This window comes from Vanessa atalanta, chromosome 14, assembly GCF_905147765.1.
Source record: "Vanessa atalanta chromosome 14, ilVanAtal1.2, whole genome shotgun sequence".
NCBI lineage: Eukaryota > Metazoa > Arthropoda > Insecta > Lepidoptera > Nymphalidae > Vanessa > Vanessa atalanta.
This window is the reverse complement of record NC_061884.1, coordinates 8553953-8571163: the sequence shown is the minus strand read 5'-3', so window position 1 is coordinate 8571163 and position 17211 is coordinate 8553953. Positions and strand designations below refer to the sequence as shown.

Sequence of the window (17211 nt, the reverse complement as noted above, 5' to 3'; positions counted from 1 at the left end):
CTCTAAGCAAAGATACGTAATATAAAATATTGAATAGCTTAATATAAGCAAGTCTAGTTTAAAAAGAATCTTCAGCTAACATCTCAAGTCGCCTACGCTCTCTTTGGATTATAAGAAACCTTTTGTTTTTCGCAATTTAGAAGTTTTTACCTTTTGTTGTCTATGCTTTATCAAAGACTATAAGTATCACGTACCCATATTTTTCATCTCATTATAAATTGCATTAATATAAAAAATACCTATATCGGCAAAGAAAACAAACAAAATAATATAATATTAAATTATCAAGTTAATAGATAAGGTGAATATGCTGAATAGATTAATTGCTTATTTCAATCCGTTTATCTTACCATAGACAACAGAGAACAATGGTTTATTGTTCATACTTTCAGCAATATTCTTTTAGCATTTGTTCCGAAGTTTACAACGAATTGTGACTCTTACTGAAAAATATAACTGTTAATGTAGGCTTAACATTTAAATATAAATATTGGCCACATTATAAAATATTCCGTTCATAACATGAAAGAAGATTGAATGCCTAAAAATAACATTATATGTTAGGAAAAGAACCATTTTCCCGCTCTTATGCAAATTAATGAGCTTTTATATTACAGAATGGCTTTATTAATAATTACCTAATAATTTAACAAAATGAAACCAAAATATCGTTTTATCAATTAATTTGTCGGTTTAAAAATTATTGCAAATGGATTATAGTTTTTATCATATTTGAAAAACAAATGATATCGAAAAGTGGTTTCATGTTATTCATTTAGTAATACTTGGTATATAAGAACAATATATATTGTTCGGATATAATGAATGGGTATAACCGAGTCTAGGTTTACTCAAACGATGTCAGTGATGTCATAGTTTTAAAATGTAACATTTTGCATTTGTTTGTATAACACATTACGTTGCTGGTGTTGCTACATTGAAGAATTCTCAGCAGTTGCACTATCTCGTTTGTTGTTTATATAATATATAAGATACTTCAAAATCTAGTATTTTCTTATTTAACAAAATGTTTGGCTGTTATAGAGTATGGTAGTCTTAAAACTCATCTTTATATTTTAATAACAACAAATGTTGCAAGAGCAAATGTTTTACTATTGCGTTTTGTATCTTAAAATTATTTTTCAAAGGTTTACTTTTTTGCTTTTTTTTTCTATTCGTTAATACTCTTAATTTCTTGAATTATAAAAAAAAAAACTGTGTTATATATTTAATTTATTTTAAGAACTTGTTCGATGTTTAAAATTAAACAAAGTTTAATTTTTAATTTATATTTATTTAATGATCATCTCTTAACCTAAGACAGGAAACATTTATAAAATAGCAGCTAATCACAATAATATAATCATAACATTTACAAAACTCTTAAGTTTATTGTTTTAAACTGCTTACATCGCCTCTTTATATCCAAGCGCCGTTATCCAAAACAGGATTCACTATTTGTACCTTAAACAATGTGGTAGCGTTCAGATTCTAATTTTGTTTCAAGAACGATAAACTAATTTAAGAATTCAAATTTAGAGAAGTATTCTTCTGAATGAAAAAGGTCTAGTAATTAAATTAGGTATTTGTGAATTACTTTATTGATATACATTTTTTTTATTATAGAATGACAAGTGTTTGTTCACAACAAAACACGATAACATGTTTCTAAAATAGCCCAACGTTCAGCTTGGCAATGTATTTGTTTGCTAACGACTTTAAAATGCGTTTAATTTCTTCACTCGGCTTAAAGCTGGCTCATTAACCTCCGATAATACGGTAGATGTGGCACTGTAATGACGCGCGGGAATGTTACAGTTTATAATACACAACTTTGATACAGATTAGCAATGCTTAATGTTCTAAATAAAAATAAGAAAAAGTATAAATATAAACTTTTTCAAATAAATGCGTAGGTATTCTTAATTGATTTATGCAGCAGTATATTTACGTAGAAAATATATTTCACCCTTTATTGATCGCAAAAATAGTTTTTTACTAAACAAGCAACCGTAAATGTTAATAAAAGACAAAAGACGTCGCACTTTATTCAGACACTCGGAATAGACGTATAATTTGCAGTTATTGTTATTCTACAATGCGTGACTAACATTTTTAGTATTAAAGTTCTTTGTGAAGCACTCCTTAGTCATCGACATTATCGTTTACCCGAATAAATTAGGTAAGGATAGCAATTACTAAAAGTCATTCCTATGTGCAAAGCTTTAGACAACTATTATGAATTCGTAAAGCAATTAAAAAAAAAATTGCAATTAAATTTTTTAATTTCCTTCCTTTCTAGGACATAATAATAAAAATCGACTTACGTCATTATATTAGTAAGTTATTTAAAGTGTATTGTTACACGATGATATTAGGTCATGACAAACTAAAACTAAAATAGTGTGACTTAAGACTTTTTTATTAATTTGTTTATTACATTCATACAAACAAATAGATTCCCCTCATACATTGCAAAACATGTTTATTTGTCTCAACATAAACTATTGTTCAACTATAAATAAAAACAATGATATTTTTCAATAAAATTACGCGTACAAATTGCAACGGCTTGTTCTAAAAGAGGCGATAATTAAACTATAAAACATAAGTATAAATTACTTGAAACGATAACCTCTCTGTTTTGTAAATTATGAAATAATAAAAAATCTACTCGTAATACATAATTATGTGCGTTTTACAATATGTTTTTAAAAGTACATTTGGTTTCTGTTTTAACAACTAGTGAACATGATCTGGGACACGTATTCAAGAAAGCAACTCGATAGCAACTTTGGCTTTATATTTGTCCTACTCTTTCATAAGGACGGCGTTGTTGAGTGAAAGGGATGATGTTATCGCGTTTTGAAATTGCTACCAAGTTTTGTTTTTTTGAATAGCGTAGTTTTGAAAGTTCGACGTAATTTGTTAATGAAATACCGGAAGCTACCCGGCGGCAAAGTCATACAAGCACTTAAATTTACAATATACAATTCTTATCAACATACAAACTCCATACAAAAAAAGAAACAACTACATTTCATTACAATAGTGAAGAAAACATCTAAACGCACTACCGTCGGGTACGTGACTCGAAAAACCGGTTAATCCGTATAAAATGGCCGATATAGAAAAGGAATCAATTTTAATAAGCACATTATTTATACACAGCGTTAATTCCAAAAAAGTTGGATGGGGAAACTAGCACAGAATACAAATACGACATACAGGCTAGGCTAATATCACAGGAGGTACTGGGAACGGTGCGTCCCACTCCGCCACCCTTTTCGCCCCCACTTCCCCCACCGCACTCCCTGCCCTTCTCCAGGTATTTACTATTCAGAGGGGGCGAAACGGGCTACTACCAATATATTTTGCGACAATTAAGATTTTAATAAAGTATTTCAACCTCATTCCATTGCACAATGTTAGGTACCGACCGAAACTTGAAAATTGCACAATCTAGATTACCATTCCGATACATTTTTAACTAAATCAATCGTCTAAAATAAATTAACAATGACAACACATTTAACATGTATTCGCTAAGTAACGATAAGTACGTAATGATCGCATATCCAACCAATTATAAATCATAATGGTAACAAAGCGTAAATTGTGAGATAAGGTAACATAAAAAAGTATATAAATTAAAACAAACTGATATCGCTTTATAACAGTCGAATGTAAAATCAGACTTATTAAAATGCACGTTTGATCAAACGTTGGGTATTCGGCCCAACGTTTGGCCTTGCAAATCTACACGAGTAAGGTCACTTATGCTCATCTGTTGTCGAGTGTCGACGACGATCACACGTCATCACTTATAAGGTTTTTTTTCTTTTGTTACGGGCATATGATACGACGATAATACGTAACATTCGATTGCCCACTATATACACCAAGTATTTCTTAATAAGCGTGCCGTCTCACTCATCACAGCGAAGCACACTTGGCTTTTACTTTCAAATTTTATCGGATGCGAAATACTGTTGTAGTTTAAGATTACATATTGTATTTAGAGTTGAGCTCGTGAACGCATATTCTTTGTACGTTACTTGTTTTGAAATAAAACTATCCAAATCACTAAAAAATATATCTACAAATTCTGCGCAACCGTTCCCACATGTTTTGCACTATACCTTAATCACGAATTTATTTAATTATTTATAGTACAATAATGCATTAATAATAATTATGGCTTAAAATCTACAACTCCAATGTTAACCGTTGAACGTCCTCACTGTATTATCTCCTGGTCTGAATTGCAACTCGACGTGTTCGCGAACAAAACACACTGCTGGTCCTCCGATAAAAGAAGTGATCGTCGAACACTAATTGGACCGTGCCCGTCGGCAGCACCTGAGCAACTTTCACTAAATAATAAAAACACGTTAACAAAGTAAGTACCTCTCTTAAATAACAAAGAATTGGCTAAACGTCAACTGTCCGTTTCGGGGTAACGAGAATTCTATCAATGAGATGTCCAGCGGTCAGGTTGCGAGTTGCGCTCGACCGCGATCCGGAACGCATCGGGCACATTTGGGCGAGTTTGTTCAAAACGCGCCCGGAAACTCGGTCAGCGACTCGAGCGCCTACGGCTCGCGTGAATACTTCACTCGGGGCGCTGGCATCACAGCGAAGAGTGTACGTGCGCAGTGCGGCGCGGTCATGAGTCGAGCACTGTTAGAAGTCCAGGCGGCAAAAGGGCGTCTTGTCGCGAACCATCTTGCATCTGCCGTGCTAATTGTGCGCAGCCAAGGTTCGCATCGCCTAGTTCAGGTATTGCGTCTAGAAGCGCGAGACATTCATCCTCGACGGCACGTCGAGCCTTTTTTCCTATCCATGAGTCATCGCATTCTTCTCTCGCTCGTCGTCTTCTAGCTTCCTTTTCTTTACGAGCTTCTTCACTAAGACGGCAATATGTGTTATTTATGCACACAGAGCGTCTGAGATCTCGTGCAGGATCCTCGATATTTTCCAATTTCTGCGAGCAAATTTCAATAACTCGCTTGCGTTCCTCGTTGGCGCGGAGTCGTGCGGAGATCATGGAAAGTTTGGGTCTGGCGGCGGCGGGCTCGGTTCGCGACGGACCGAACATGTCGTCCTCAAAAGCGTCTGCAATCTCCGCTCCTCGCGAGCTCTCCCGCTCCTCTTGCGGTGTCATTCTGCAACAATTATAATAAAATATAAGCATTTATTTAAATAATTCCTAAACATTAATTGGGTATTTTAAAATAAAGTTATAAACATATAATATTGTCAACACTGCACTACTATACTGATCACACTACTCACTAGATGAATTAAACTTCCATGTACTTGAATAACTCAATTTATTGACTCGCATACAATATTCATATGTAAATCATTTGTACAAAACATCAGCGCGATTTAAAAGACAAGTAATTCCATCTATACAATTTTATGAGAAATAAAACTAATTGACATAAATGACACAAACTATTTTAGACATTCCGCCCACCAAGAACTCGTTCTTTTAAATTACTCACAAAATAAAAAATGAAGTTATATAATAATATAAAGGCCGCCCACCATGACACAGTAAATTAAACGAGTATAACAACAATTATAGTAAATAAATTTAGAACAAACACAAACACACAACTTTAACACTCTTAATCACAAAATTAAAAAAAACTAAATTTAATCACCATTGACAGACTCAGTCATGGGTAAAAAACAAAGTTTGTTACAAGCTCTTTTGAGAAGACCATTCTTGGTTTTAACTGTAACAACACGGGTTATGTTGTCCTTCCCCGAGTGCTTCTCCTCAATTTTTCCAAGTAGCCACTTTGCGGGTGGCAAATTTTCGTCTCTGATAATAACTATATCACCAATCTCTGGTTCAGCTCTCTTCGATAACCACTTAAACCGTTGGTTTAATGTAATCAGATATTCAGCTGACCATCTCTTCCAGAAATCATTTAACATTTTTTGTACAAGTTTCCATCGCTGTAGACCTGTGATATTGCTTTTGGAGTAATCTTCATCAGGAATTGTTATCAATGGTTCTCCAATAAGGAAATGACCGGGAGTTAGTGGTAATACGTCATCCGAATTATCACTCATTTGACACAACGGTCGTGAATTCAAACACGCCTCTATCTGCGTCAGTACCGTAGAAAGCTCTTCATAAGTTAGAATAGTGTCACCTATAACTCTTTTGAGATGATACTTTGTAGATCGAACACCGGCCTCCCAAAGTCCTCCAAAATTTGGTGCTTGAGGTGGTATATAGTGCCACGTGGTACCTTCATTTGCTAGCAAGGTTTTTATTTCCTTAGAAAAGTCAGAAGTTGCCTTATTAAACATCTCTCTCAATTCTTTATCAGCACCTACAAAATTGGTACCATTATCGCTATACAGATCCTTACAATAGCCCCTTCTGCTCACGAATCTTCGAAAGGCTGCTATGAACCCTTCAGTAGATAGGTTGGAAACTGCTTCTAAGTGGATAGCGCGGGTAACCATACATATAAAAACACATATATAGCCCTTATAAGATTTTGAACCGCGACCTGGCGCGACTCTCAATTTTATGAAGCCAGTAAAATCTACTCCCGTAGACTTAAATGCTCTCTCCGGCTTCAGTCTCACTGACGGGAGTTGACCCATAAATGGATGAGTTTTTTGTCGTGAATATCTGACGCAAGTAATACAATTTCTGTAGCATTTTTTCACATTATCTCTTGCCCTTAATATCCAAAACTTTGATCTTAAATAATTTAGCATTGCTAGCGGTCCACCATGCAGGGTTTTTAAATGAGCATCTTGTATAATTAATTTTGTGAAGTGACTCGTACTAGGTAAAATAATAGAATGTTTCGTATCAAAACTTGCCTGAGAATGTTCAATGCGACCACCAACTCTTAAAATACCATCGACATCAAGAATAGGACAAAGGGTATGTAAGTTGCTAGATTTTGATACGTATCCATTAGACTTTAACTTATTAATATCATTCTTAAAATGAAAATATTGGGTGTCTTTTATACAAATTCGTAAAACTGTGTTCCTTTCTTCCGGCGTAATGTTTTCTGGTAGAAGTTTCATCTTATTTGGTATTCTCCATAGCAGAACTCTTCGACAATAAGATAAATCTCGCAATAGTCTCTGCAAATTCGAAAATTTCGTCCACAGGAATTCCTCTTCCTTTATTTGAACTACTGCGCTCATATTCTTAATGGATCTTTGTTCCTCGTTAGTTATAAAATCACTGGATTTATATGATTTGTACTCATTAATCTCTTTGAGCCATGATGGGCCACACCACCATAAATTGAGATCCTTCAAGTCTTCGGCTTGAATTCCTCTTGATGCACAATCAGCAGGATTCTCCTTTGAGTTGACATGATTCCATTGGTCTCTATTTAGAATCGTCAATAATTCTGACACTCTATTGCTGACGAACGTCGTCCAACGACTTGGTTCGCCGGTTATCCATGCTAACACTATGGTGGAATCGGACCAAGCTCGTAATCGTTCCTTTGGAATGTTAAGAACTTGCGACACTTCAAACATTAATTGGGCTGCAAGAAGAGCTGCACATAGTTCAAGACGTGGGATGGATATTTCTTTCTCCACTGGGGCAACTCTAGTTCTTGCCGTGATTAGATGAACTCTAACATTCCCTATTTCATCTCTACTTTTCATGTAAACTGCAGCAGCATAGGCAGCTTGCGAAGCATCTGCAAATGCGTGAAGTTCTACGTAATAGTCACGTTTTACTTGCAACCATCTTGGAATCCTTATGCCTTGTACGTTAATCAAATCACGTCGAAACGCTAGCCACTCTTTTAACAGGTCCGGTGTAAGGTTATCATCCCAAGCTAAACCAGACTTCCACAACTTCTGCATGTAAATTTTGGCTGTAATGATAACAGGCGCAATCCATCCCAATGGATCGTACAATCTTGCGATATCTGATAATACCTTCCTTTTCGTTATGGGCATATCTGCTTCAGGTAAACGATGCAAATATTCAAAATTATCTGTATTTTTATTCCAACATATACCTAGAACTTTAATCATATTATTTTCTTTAAAAATGACAGCTTGATCTGATCTTATTTTATCTACTTTGATGTGATTAAGTAACTTCTCGCTATTTGTGCACCACTTTTGTAGACAAAAGCCTCCAGCATTCATCAATTTGTTCATTTGATCGTAGATATCAATAATCTCAACTTCATCATCACCGCCCGTTAATAAGTCATCCATATAAAAATCTTGCAAAGTTATCTTGGCTGCTATTGGGTACTTGGACTTCTCATCTATTGCTAGTTGTTGCAGACATTTTACGGCTAAATATGGTGCGCATGAGGTACCAAATGTGAGTCTTACATGTTTATAGGTTTCTATGGGTTTGTTCGGATCAAATCTCCACAAAATTCTCAGACAATCTGAATCATCACTATGTACACGAATCTGCCTGTACATTTGTACAATATCAGCTACAACACAGTATGGATGAAGTCTCCATCTCATTAAAATATGCCTAAGATCTTGTTGAAGCTTAGGACCTATGATAAAGCAGCTATTCAATGAAACGTTGTTAGATCCTTTACAAGAGGCGTCAAAAACACATCGAACCTTGGTAGTTTCTTTGTCTTCTCTTACAACAGCGTGATGTGGAAGATAAAATGCTCTAGAACTCGTATCTGAATTCGAGACCTTAATCATATGACCTTGAATTATGTAATCTTCTATCACCTTTTTGTAATCATCATATAAGGCTGGATTTTTTATTAGTTTTCGTTCTAGTAGTTTAAATCTTCTTAGTGCAATTTCTTTTGTTTCACCTTTAAAACACTGTGGATCTTCTTCCTTAAATGGTAACCTTACTATGTACCGTCCTTCTTCATCTCTTTTTGTTGTTTTTTCAAAAAACTCTTCACAAATTGTCTCGTCTCTTGTCATTTTCTTAACTATATTCTCTGGTCCTCTTTCTATCTCCCAAAATTTGGTTAAGAGTTGGTCCTCTTCCAATTGTAGATGGAGATTGATAATCTTATTATATTTATTAGTCTTATGAATACGTCCTGATAATATCCAACCTAATTGCGTGTTCTGTGCAATGAGGCCACACTTCGATGGATGTTTCTTAAGACCCTCTAAGATGATTTGGCTAAGAATGTCAACGCCCAAAATAATATCAACTCTGCTTGGTTCTCCGAATTGCGGATCCGCCAGTGATAAATTCTCAATTTCTGGCCAGTCCGTGATTGAAGTTGTATTATTTGGTAAGAAGGAAGTCAATTTACTCAAGACAAATGCTTCAACTGGCATTGTAAAAGAATGATATCGTGACTCTAGTATAAATGAAACCGAACTCTTTGTACGTGTCTTCCCGTCTCCTACTCCTGTTATAAGGCCATTCACTGATGTACGTTCAAGACCCAGAGCTTGAACAGTAGCTTCGTTAATAAATGATGCCTCAGAACCTTGATCTATAAGAGCACGCGCAAATTGATAATAGCCAGTTTTTGCTTTAATTTTGACCACTGCTGTAGCCAATAATACTTCTCTGCGTGTCTCCTGTGTAAAGTGAGTTGATATCTTAGTTTCAGTTTCTGTTGCGATGTTAAGCTCCTTCGACTCGCAAGGAGATGATTCTTGTTTTCGTTCAATATGCAACAAAGAGTGATGACGTTTTCCACAACGCCGACAGCAGGTTGATTGGCGACAAAACTTAACTGCATGATTATGTCCCAAACAATTAAAACACAATCTCTTTGCTTGCACAAACTCAGTTCTTTCTTCAGGAGATTTATTTGCAAATTGCTTGCATTGATATAGTATGTGTGATCCAGAACACATAGTGCAGGTATTTGTACGTGAAATAGCTCCATTTTTTTCATAAGTGGAATGAAATGATTTCTGCTTGATTAATTGTTTTGATGGATTTATCATCTCTAATGTTCTAAAGCGTGTTTCTAGAAATTGTGATAAATCTTTCCACGTCGGTAAGGCGTCTGACTCAGTCTGACTAACATGCACTTCCCATTGCTTACGAGATTCTTGATCTAACTTGGATACAACTAAATAATTAATGAATAAGTCCCAATTTTCAATGTTTACACCTAAGTTGCTCAGAGATTTCAGGCACGCTGTAGTAGTATCCAAAAGTTGTTTTAAATTAACCGCCGAATCAGTAATTATATTTCTTTGGCAAAATAGCTTCTTCATAATCTCATTGGTATTGTATCTGAAATTATTGTAGCGCTTGACTAACATTTTCCACGCTTCACCATAATTAATTTCTGTAGTTGATAAATTTTTTAATAGGTTTGCAGGTTCTCCCAAAAGACTGCTCTTTAGATAATGCAGCTTTTGCACTCCACTTAAACTTCCGTTTTCATGGATGAGTGATACAAAGAGATCATAAAATGTTTGCCATTCATCATAACCACCTGAAAATGTTGGTAAATTAATCTGCGGCAATCGTACTTCATACATGTTCGTCGGCTGATTTGAAGAATTTTTCTTTGAACTTGTTGACGTTATTTGCTCAAGATCTTCTTTTAACTTCACTTTGAATTCGAAATAAATTTCATCATATTTATCAAAGATCTCATTTCTAAAGTAACTTAATTTTATTTTATCAGCAACTGTCACTTTAGAAACTATTTCTAAATGTTGATCAAAGAAAATCGGATATAATTTCTCTATATGTTCAAGCTTCGATTCTATATATGCCCGTGTAATTCTTTCCCTTGGTGATTTTTTATAATTGCGAAAAGCTTTCTGTAAATTTTCTAATTGATCTTCTTGTTTTAAAATCGTAGACTCCATTTTATAGTTTGATTTACTAAACTGTCAATGTCAACGAACTCATATTTTGAAATCTTGAAATTATATATATAATTCAGTCTTTTAATACATTTTTTTTTAAATCTGTATATATATCGCGAATATTTGAAGTCTCAGTTGAACACAATTTATTTTTAAGTCTTTCGGAATTACACAATCATTATTTTTTCTAAGTCCCACAATTTCACAGATTATTCTTAGTCTTTTATCGCACTTTTATTTTAACATAGGTTCAGTTTTCCACTCAATACACGATGTTCTAAGTCCATAATGTATCTTCCTCCTCAATCCTGAATATTTCCCGGGTTTCGGCACCAGAATGTCAACACTGCACTACTATACTGATCACACTACTCACTAGATGAATTAAACTTCCATGTACTTGAATAACTCAATTTATTGACTCGCATACAATATTCATATGTAAATCATTTGTACAAAACATCAGCGCGATTTAAAAGACAAGTAATTCCATCTATACAATTTTATGAGAAATAAAACTAATTGACATAAATGACACAAACTATTTTAGACAATATACATAATCAAATAATTTGTGTCGAAAGATTTATTCAAAATGTCGTTAACCGAACTTGAAATGAAGGCGTCAAAAATGTAAAAGTTGTCGTATCCATAAATGTTTATTAACGTATCGCGGAACGAATTTAATAATAAACTGAGCCGACGCAAGTACTAGGTCAAAGAACAATGCCTCGATGCCTAAACGGGCCAATAAGATTCGCACTTGATATAATCCATCCGCAATCGTAATCGTAACATAATATAAAACGAGCAAGAAACTAAGTAAATATACTTTAAGTATTAATAAGGTATCTATAAATATTGTTACACCTACCTCGCTGATAATTCAGAAGAGATAATAAAAAATCCTGACATGTACATCTCCGAACGATTAAATAATTAAAAACAAGTAACACGTCAAATATCACAAAAAGTTCAAAACACAAGCACTGAAAGAGCGCTATTCGTCACTCGTCCTCGACGGTGAGCAAGTATAAAGGCAACACAAACAAGTGAAACAGAATTAAATTGCGCGAGAGGCGCGCGCGCGCAGCTCAACGATCACTCGACGAATGACAGTATACCTCACTGTAGATAAGACATTGAAAAAGCCAATTGCGTCACCCGTGTACGGCTACGTACGTGCAGAGAGGAAGCGGGTGACGTAGACTATAAACCGTCATTTAGACGCTATTGACTGTAATGACTCGTTCTATTTGTTTACGACACAAAAGCTTTCAACGACGAGCTAATCAGTTAAAACCCATCGATGGCACCTGATTGTAAAGGAGCATGAGCAAATTGTCTAATCAAACAATCCACATTTAGTAGAACTCCGAAGACAAAACCGGATCTCGTGTATAAACAGCAAATATACTAGCACGAATCAGAACTTAAAGAAATCAAATCTCGTTTAATGACTCTGCCAGTCATTATTATCGTTATTGAAAACGAATTAAGGAAAACCTATGTACTATCCGTCATACTTGAAATAATGAATAAGCAATTCATATTTAAAATTAAAAGCAATTGGGTTAATAATTAGATGATATATATTTTTGAGAACGTTGAAATGGCTATTGCCTGATAAGATCATCTTCAGTTGGGCGGTTTCGGCAATGGAAGTGCAAATGCCCTAATTATGGAATTAGATAAGAAAACCCAACAAGTTTCTGGTTATTGGTCGAGAAATATCTCCATCCAATCCAAAACAATAGCTTAAATTATTCCTTTCAGAATGACGAAGTGCTCTTTGCATCTTGTAAAACATATTGGGTCCACTCGAGGTTTGACAAAGTTCTAAGACATTTGACTACGCAAGTACTCAACCGAAATTCAACTCTTATGTAATATTTGAAGCCGTCCTTCTAAAGATACACATACATAATTAACAGACTTTAACTGACTTTTTGTGATGTTATTAAAAAGCAACTACTCACATAGACTATTTAAATTAATTATGGCAACATCATAAATCGCCAAAAATTGGAAGTGACTAACTTAATAATAGATAATCATTTGTTATTAGAATATGTTTTTAGTTACTGCCAACAAAATTCAATCAAAGAATAGTGAAAGTTGTTGGTTAAGTTCATTTTAGATAGAAATTGTACAATATTTTAACAAAGAAACAACAAATTTATCTCACTTTCTTTTTCGAGTTTTAAACTTTAAATAATACGATGTTAATTGTTTTATTTACTTGAATGAAAGCTGAATATCAAATACCACAATAATATAATTCTCTGGACGATGTGACTGTTTCCAAAGTTTTAAATATAATATCGTAATAGGAAAAATACTTATATATTTATTTACGTAAGAATTATTAACATTAAGTCCTTAAATATATACAAATATGAATTAAAATAGTGACTATACATCTTGAACGCATGAAATCTAGGCACCGTTAGTAAAAATAATAATTTATAGTAATTTAAAATAATAATAATAAATTAATTTAATTAATAATATTCAGACAGGAAAACAAAAATACTATAATTTGAATGTAGGTAACACAAATCATATAGGAGGACAATATTTCCTTGTAACAAATTACAATATCTTGTTACTAACTTGGACCAAGTTAACAGTGCAATGAATGACGGCTGACACTAGATTGAATATATTGTATTCTGAACGTAGTCGAGCTGTTTTTTTTTTATTTTTTGAGACGAAAGCGCGACAGTCGACCGTGTGTTGCCGACCCCTACAGTTACGATCTAATAAATCTAACTCCACTCGCCTCGAGGTTACATACTACCTCCACTTTCTTTTCTCTGTCTCACACGCGTGCTAGCACGAAACCAAATGACATTCTACCGAAAGATCTTAGAGCGATAAACGACAACAAAATTAGAGAATTGAGTGTAGCATTCTAGGAAATAACTTTAATAACTAAATATGGTTTTTAAATGTTTCAAATTAAATACTAAAAATTCACAAAAATTATACAATTAAACAATGATAACATTATAAATAAAAATCATATAACCCCGATACAGTTAATTGTATGATTTAATTAGATTTTAGTTTGTCAGTACAAACGTACGAGTATATGATATATGAAAATTAAAATACTGTAATTTGTATGTAATACATGTATTTTATTTCAATTTCTTGCAATAAACATTACGGCATCATTTCAAAAAGGCAAGTAACTGCTAGTATTAAATGTATTAAGTCAGGAGCGTTATTCGTTCAGATTGTTCTGGTTTTCGACAGTACAACGACCGAGCGACCCTCGCGTCCGAATTTTGTCGAATAGAAATGGCGTATACTCACTCAGTTATCGGCTTTCGACGACGGCTTCCGAAACCAATCATTTGAGAAAAAAATACGGCCTCTTAACTTGTAACACGACGTAATCTAACATTTGTTTAAAATGTTAATTATTAATTTCAAGTCAATTATATTATTATAGTTATTAATAAACGCGAGATTGATTTGTATGTAATTAATTAACCACTATATTGGATAACTTTGTGTTAATAAATCTAATTTTAGAATTAAAGCGTGGCTCAGCATTTTAACCCTCAAGGCCTCATGATGTAGTTAGTAGCGCATTCTTGAAAGAGGTCTCACATGTGATTGATCGTGGAATGTAGGCGTGAAACGGTACTATGAGCATAACGAACAGTAATATCTTATGATAAAACAACGCAATTTTCAAATATAGTTACCATTATAAGACGATTGTCTAAACTTTCTGTCGCGAATTCAATACTTATACTCGTCCAGTTGAGGGACTGCGGACAGACGTTTCGTATCTTTAAAAACACCGTTAGGCGTTGCTAATCGCATGGACTTACGCTAAACTATACAGAGGGGCAAATGTGTAAATGATTCACTTTTTTTACCATAAACTACTTTAAGCTTTTTGAATAATAGTAACAAAAACAATTCTTGAAATAATATATTTATATCGTTATTGTCACTAAAATTTCGATTTGTAATTCATATATTTTTGAAAGTAAAGCTTATTCATTTAAAATAACCATATCGAGTTATATTGTTATCGATACAAAGAAAAAGTTGCAAATATATACATTGTCAGTCATGAAAAGGGCAAAGGTAACTCCCACATGCTTCTCGTGTTTAAAACCTAGAATTGTAATGTCAATTTAAACATAGAAGCAGGTATACCTAATACATTAAATAACATAACCGTTGTTAATTAAATGTATTCATTTCATAATTGTTTTATTAGTAAAGTCCCTAAAAATATTGAATCAGTAATTTATACATGTTTTAAAGTTTGACTAGTAAAATTAAAATCATCGCAATTATCTTACATTCTAGGAAATTATCATTCGTTTATAGACAAAAGAACGTACAAGGCTATTTTGAACAGTTTATCAAATGTTCTGATAACGCATGTTACGTAATAAACAAAGAATGATATTGTTTCGTATCTTTCGCAGATTTTATAAAATTGATATTAATATTGCGAAATTAAATATTTAATTTATATATCAATCCATATAAATATGGTGAAGTATTGGTATGAAGAAAATGGTGGTACACTTATCATAATATTATATAGTACCACCAAGCGAAGTATTGTTGTGTTCCGGTTTGAAGGGTAAATGAGCCAGTGTAACTTCAGGCACAAGGGATATAAAAGCAGAATTTCCAAGGTTGTTGCTGCATTGGCGTTGATGACAGTTTACCATCAGGCCCGTTTACTAGTCTACCTATTTACTGTATATTAAAGAATATATAAAAAATGAATAACGGTTAAAGATATAATCATTGATGACAGATTTTTTGGCGCCTTACATTCTAATATTTTTTTTAACATAGGCTCTTGTGCTTTATGGTATAATATGATATCAGATCAAATGCGATACAGATAAGTTTAGTAATAATAGAAAATAGCCTTGATTGGCGGCGTATAGGCGTGGTCAATTGTAGAACAATCAATTGTATAATTAAACAAAAATATACATCGAGATAACCTAGTCTATGGTTAAATGATAAACGAAAATTTTATTATTTACATATTAATTATTATTATGATATGTAGATTTTGTGTATATATAATATACTTAGTTAATTGAAGTATATAACGATTAACTGCTACTAATGAATGTGAAACAAATAATAATGTGGTTATATAGTTCTTTCTTCATCCAACAACATCAAATTATTTAATAGCTTTCTATTTTTCATCTGTACCACTTTTGCTTTCCAAGTGCGATATGTTTTATAACGATTTTGATTGCTCAGTCTTTTTCTTATGCAGAACACTTTTACCGTTAATATATAATAACAGTTCACAATAACTATATCATTTAATAGCATGTAATTTATCACGAGGGCTAATCAGAATTACCATATAATGAACGCTATACCTTGCCCGCTTTGGATGAGGCACGCATAAAGTTAATAGGCCACAGTAGACAATAGACGCGATACAACGGGAATAAATCACGAGTAATGGCATCGCAGTCGACGCGTTCAAGAGTTATTGACTGCGTATATTACTTAATTTATAGTGGAATATCAACATTAAATAAAATTGTATTAATTTGAACAAAGAAATATTCTAACAAGAGGTTAGCGTAATCGTACGTGACGATCGAACTGTCTTAGATTTTTCATCATTCGCTTTTGTGCATTTTAGAATAAATTGATATCAATACTGTTTTGTGTTTTGATAACTGATAATAAATAGATGTACTAGAAAATAACCTTGATTTGCGGGGTATAGGCGTGGTCAATTGTAGAACAATCTAAGAATTTAATAAAAATAATAAAACCATAATAAATATCGACGTAATCTGGTCTAAAAGTAAAAAATATACAAAGAAGCATTTTAATACTTAGCGTGTAAAAATTTGGAAATACTTATCATTGAATATCAGCACATCACCACAGATAACGAATTAGATAATAATATATTTAAGTAAGGAGGCTTTCGCAGAAGCGAGTTCAATAATTATAGTACGGAATCACAAATCTACCTATTCCCATCACATCAAAGAATAGTCGTTACGCGATTTCAAAGGAAAAACTCGTGGCAAACTAATTTCCTGGTTAAAATATAAAACTTTATCTCAAACATAAATTATTAGAAAATAAACAGTTAGCTGTATATATTGTGAAATAACTTGAAATGGACATATTCTATATTTTATACCATAATTAATACTGCCACGCAAAAGACAATTTTTTTTTAAATTAAATACATAATATATAAAAAAATAAACACAATCTAAAAGATAATATATATAGTAATACTGCGTAATCAATTTTAAAAGTCATATAAATTTTCACTAAATAGTTTAGTTAATACAATCAAAATTAACGAAATTATTTCAACCGTTTTGCATTTAAAATTCCTATTCC

General features: G+C 33.2%; 1 protein-coding gene across 3 annotated transcripts in view; it reads right to left on the bottom strand.

Moving 5' to 3' along the window:
• Positions 1 to 2404: 2404 nt before the first annotated feature.
• LOC125068608 overlaps positions 2405 to 17211 on the bottom strand; it is a 54010-nt gene continuing 39203 nt past the window's right edge. For 2 of the 3 annotated variants that reach the window (XM_047677817.1, XM_047677819.1), the window contains exon 2: positions 2405 to 5168. In XM_047677817.1, the coding sequence (XP_047533773.1) occupies positions 4670 to 5167 (498 nt within the window). In that variant the 5' untranslated portion in view covers position 5168 and the 3' untranslated portion in view covers positions 2405 to 4669. Of the gene's footprint in view, positions 5169 to 11692; positions 11927 to 17211 lie in introns of those variants that run through there. The other variant, XM_047677816.1, reaches the window with a different exon arrangement.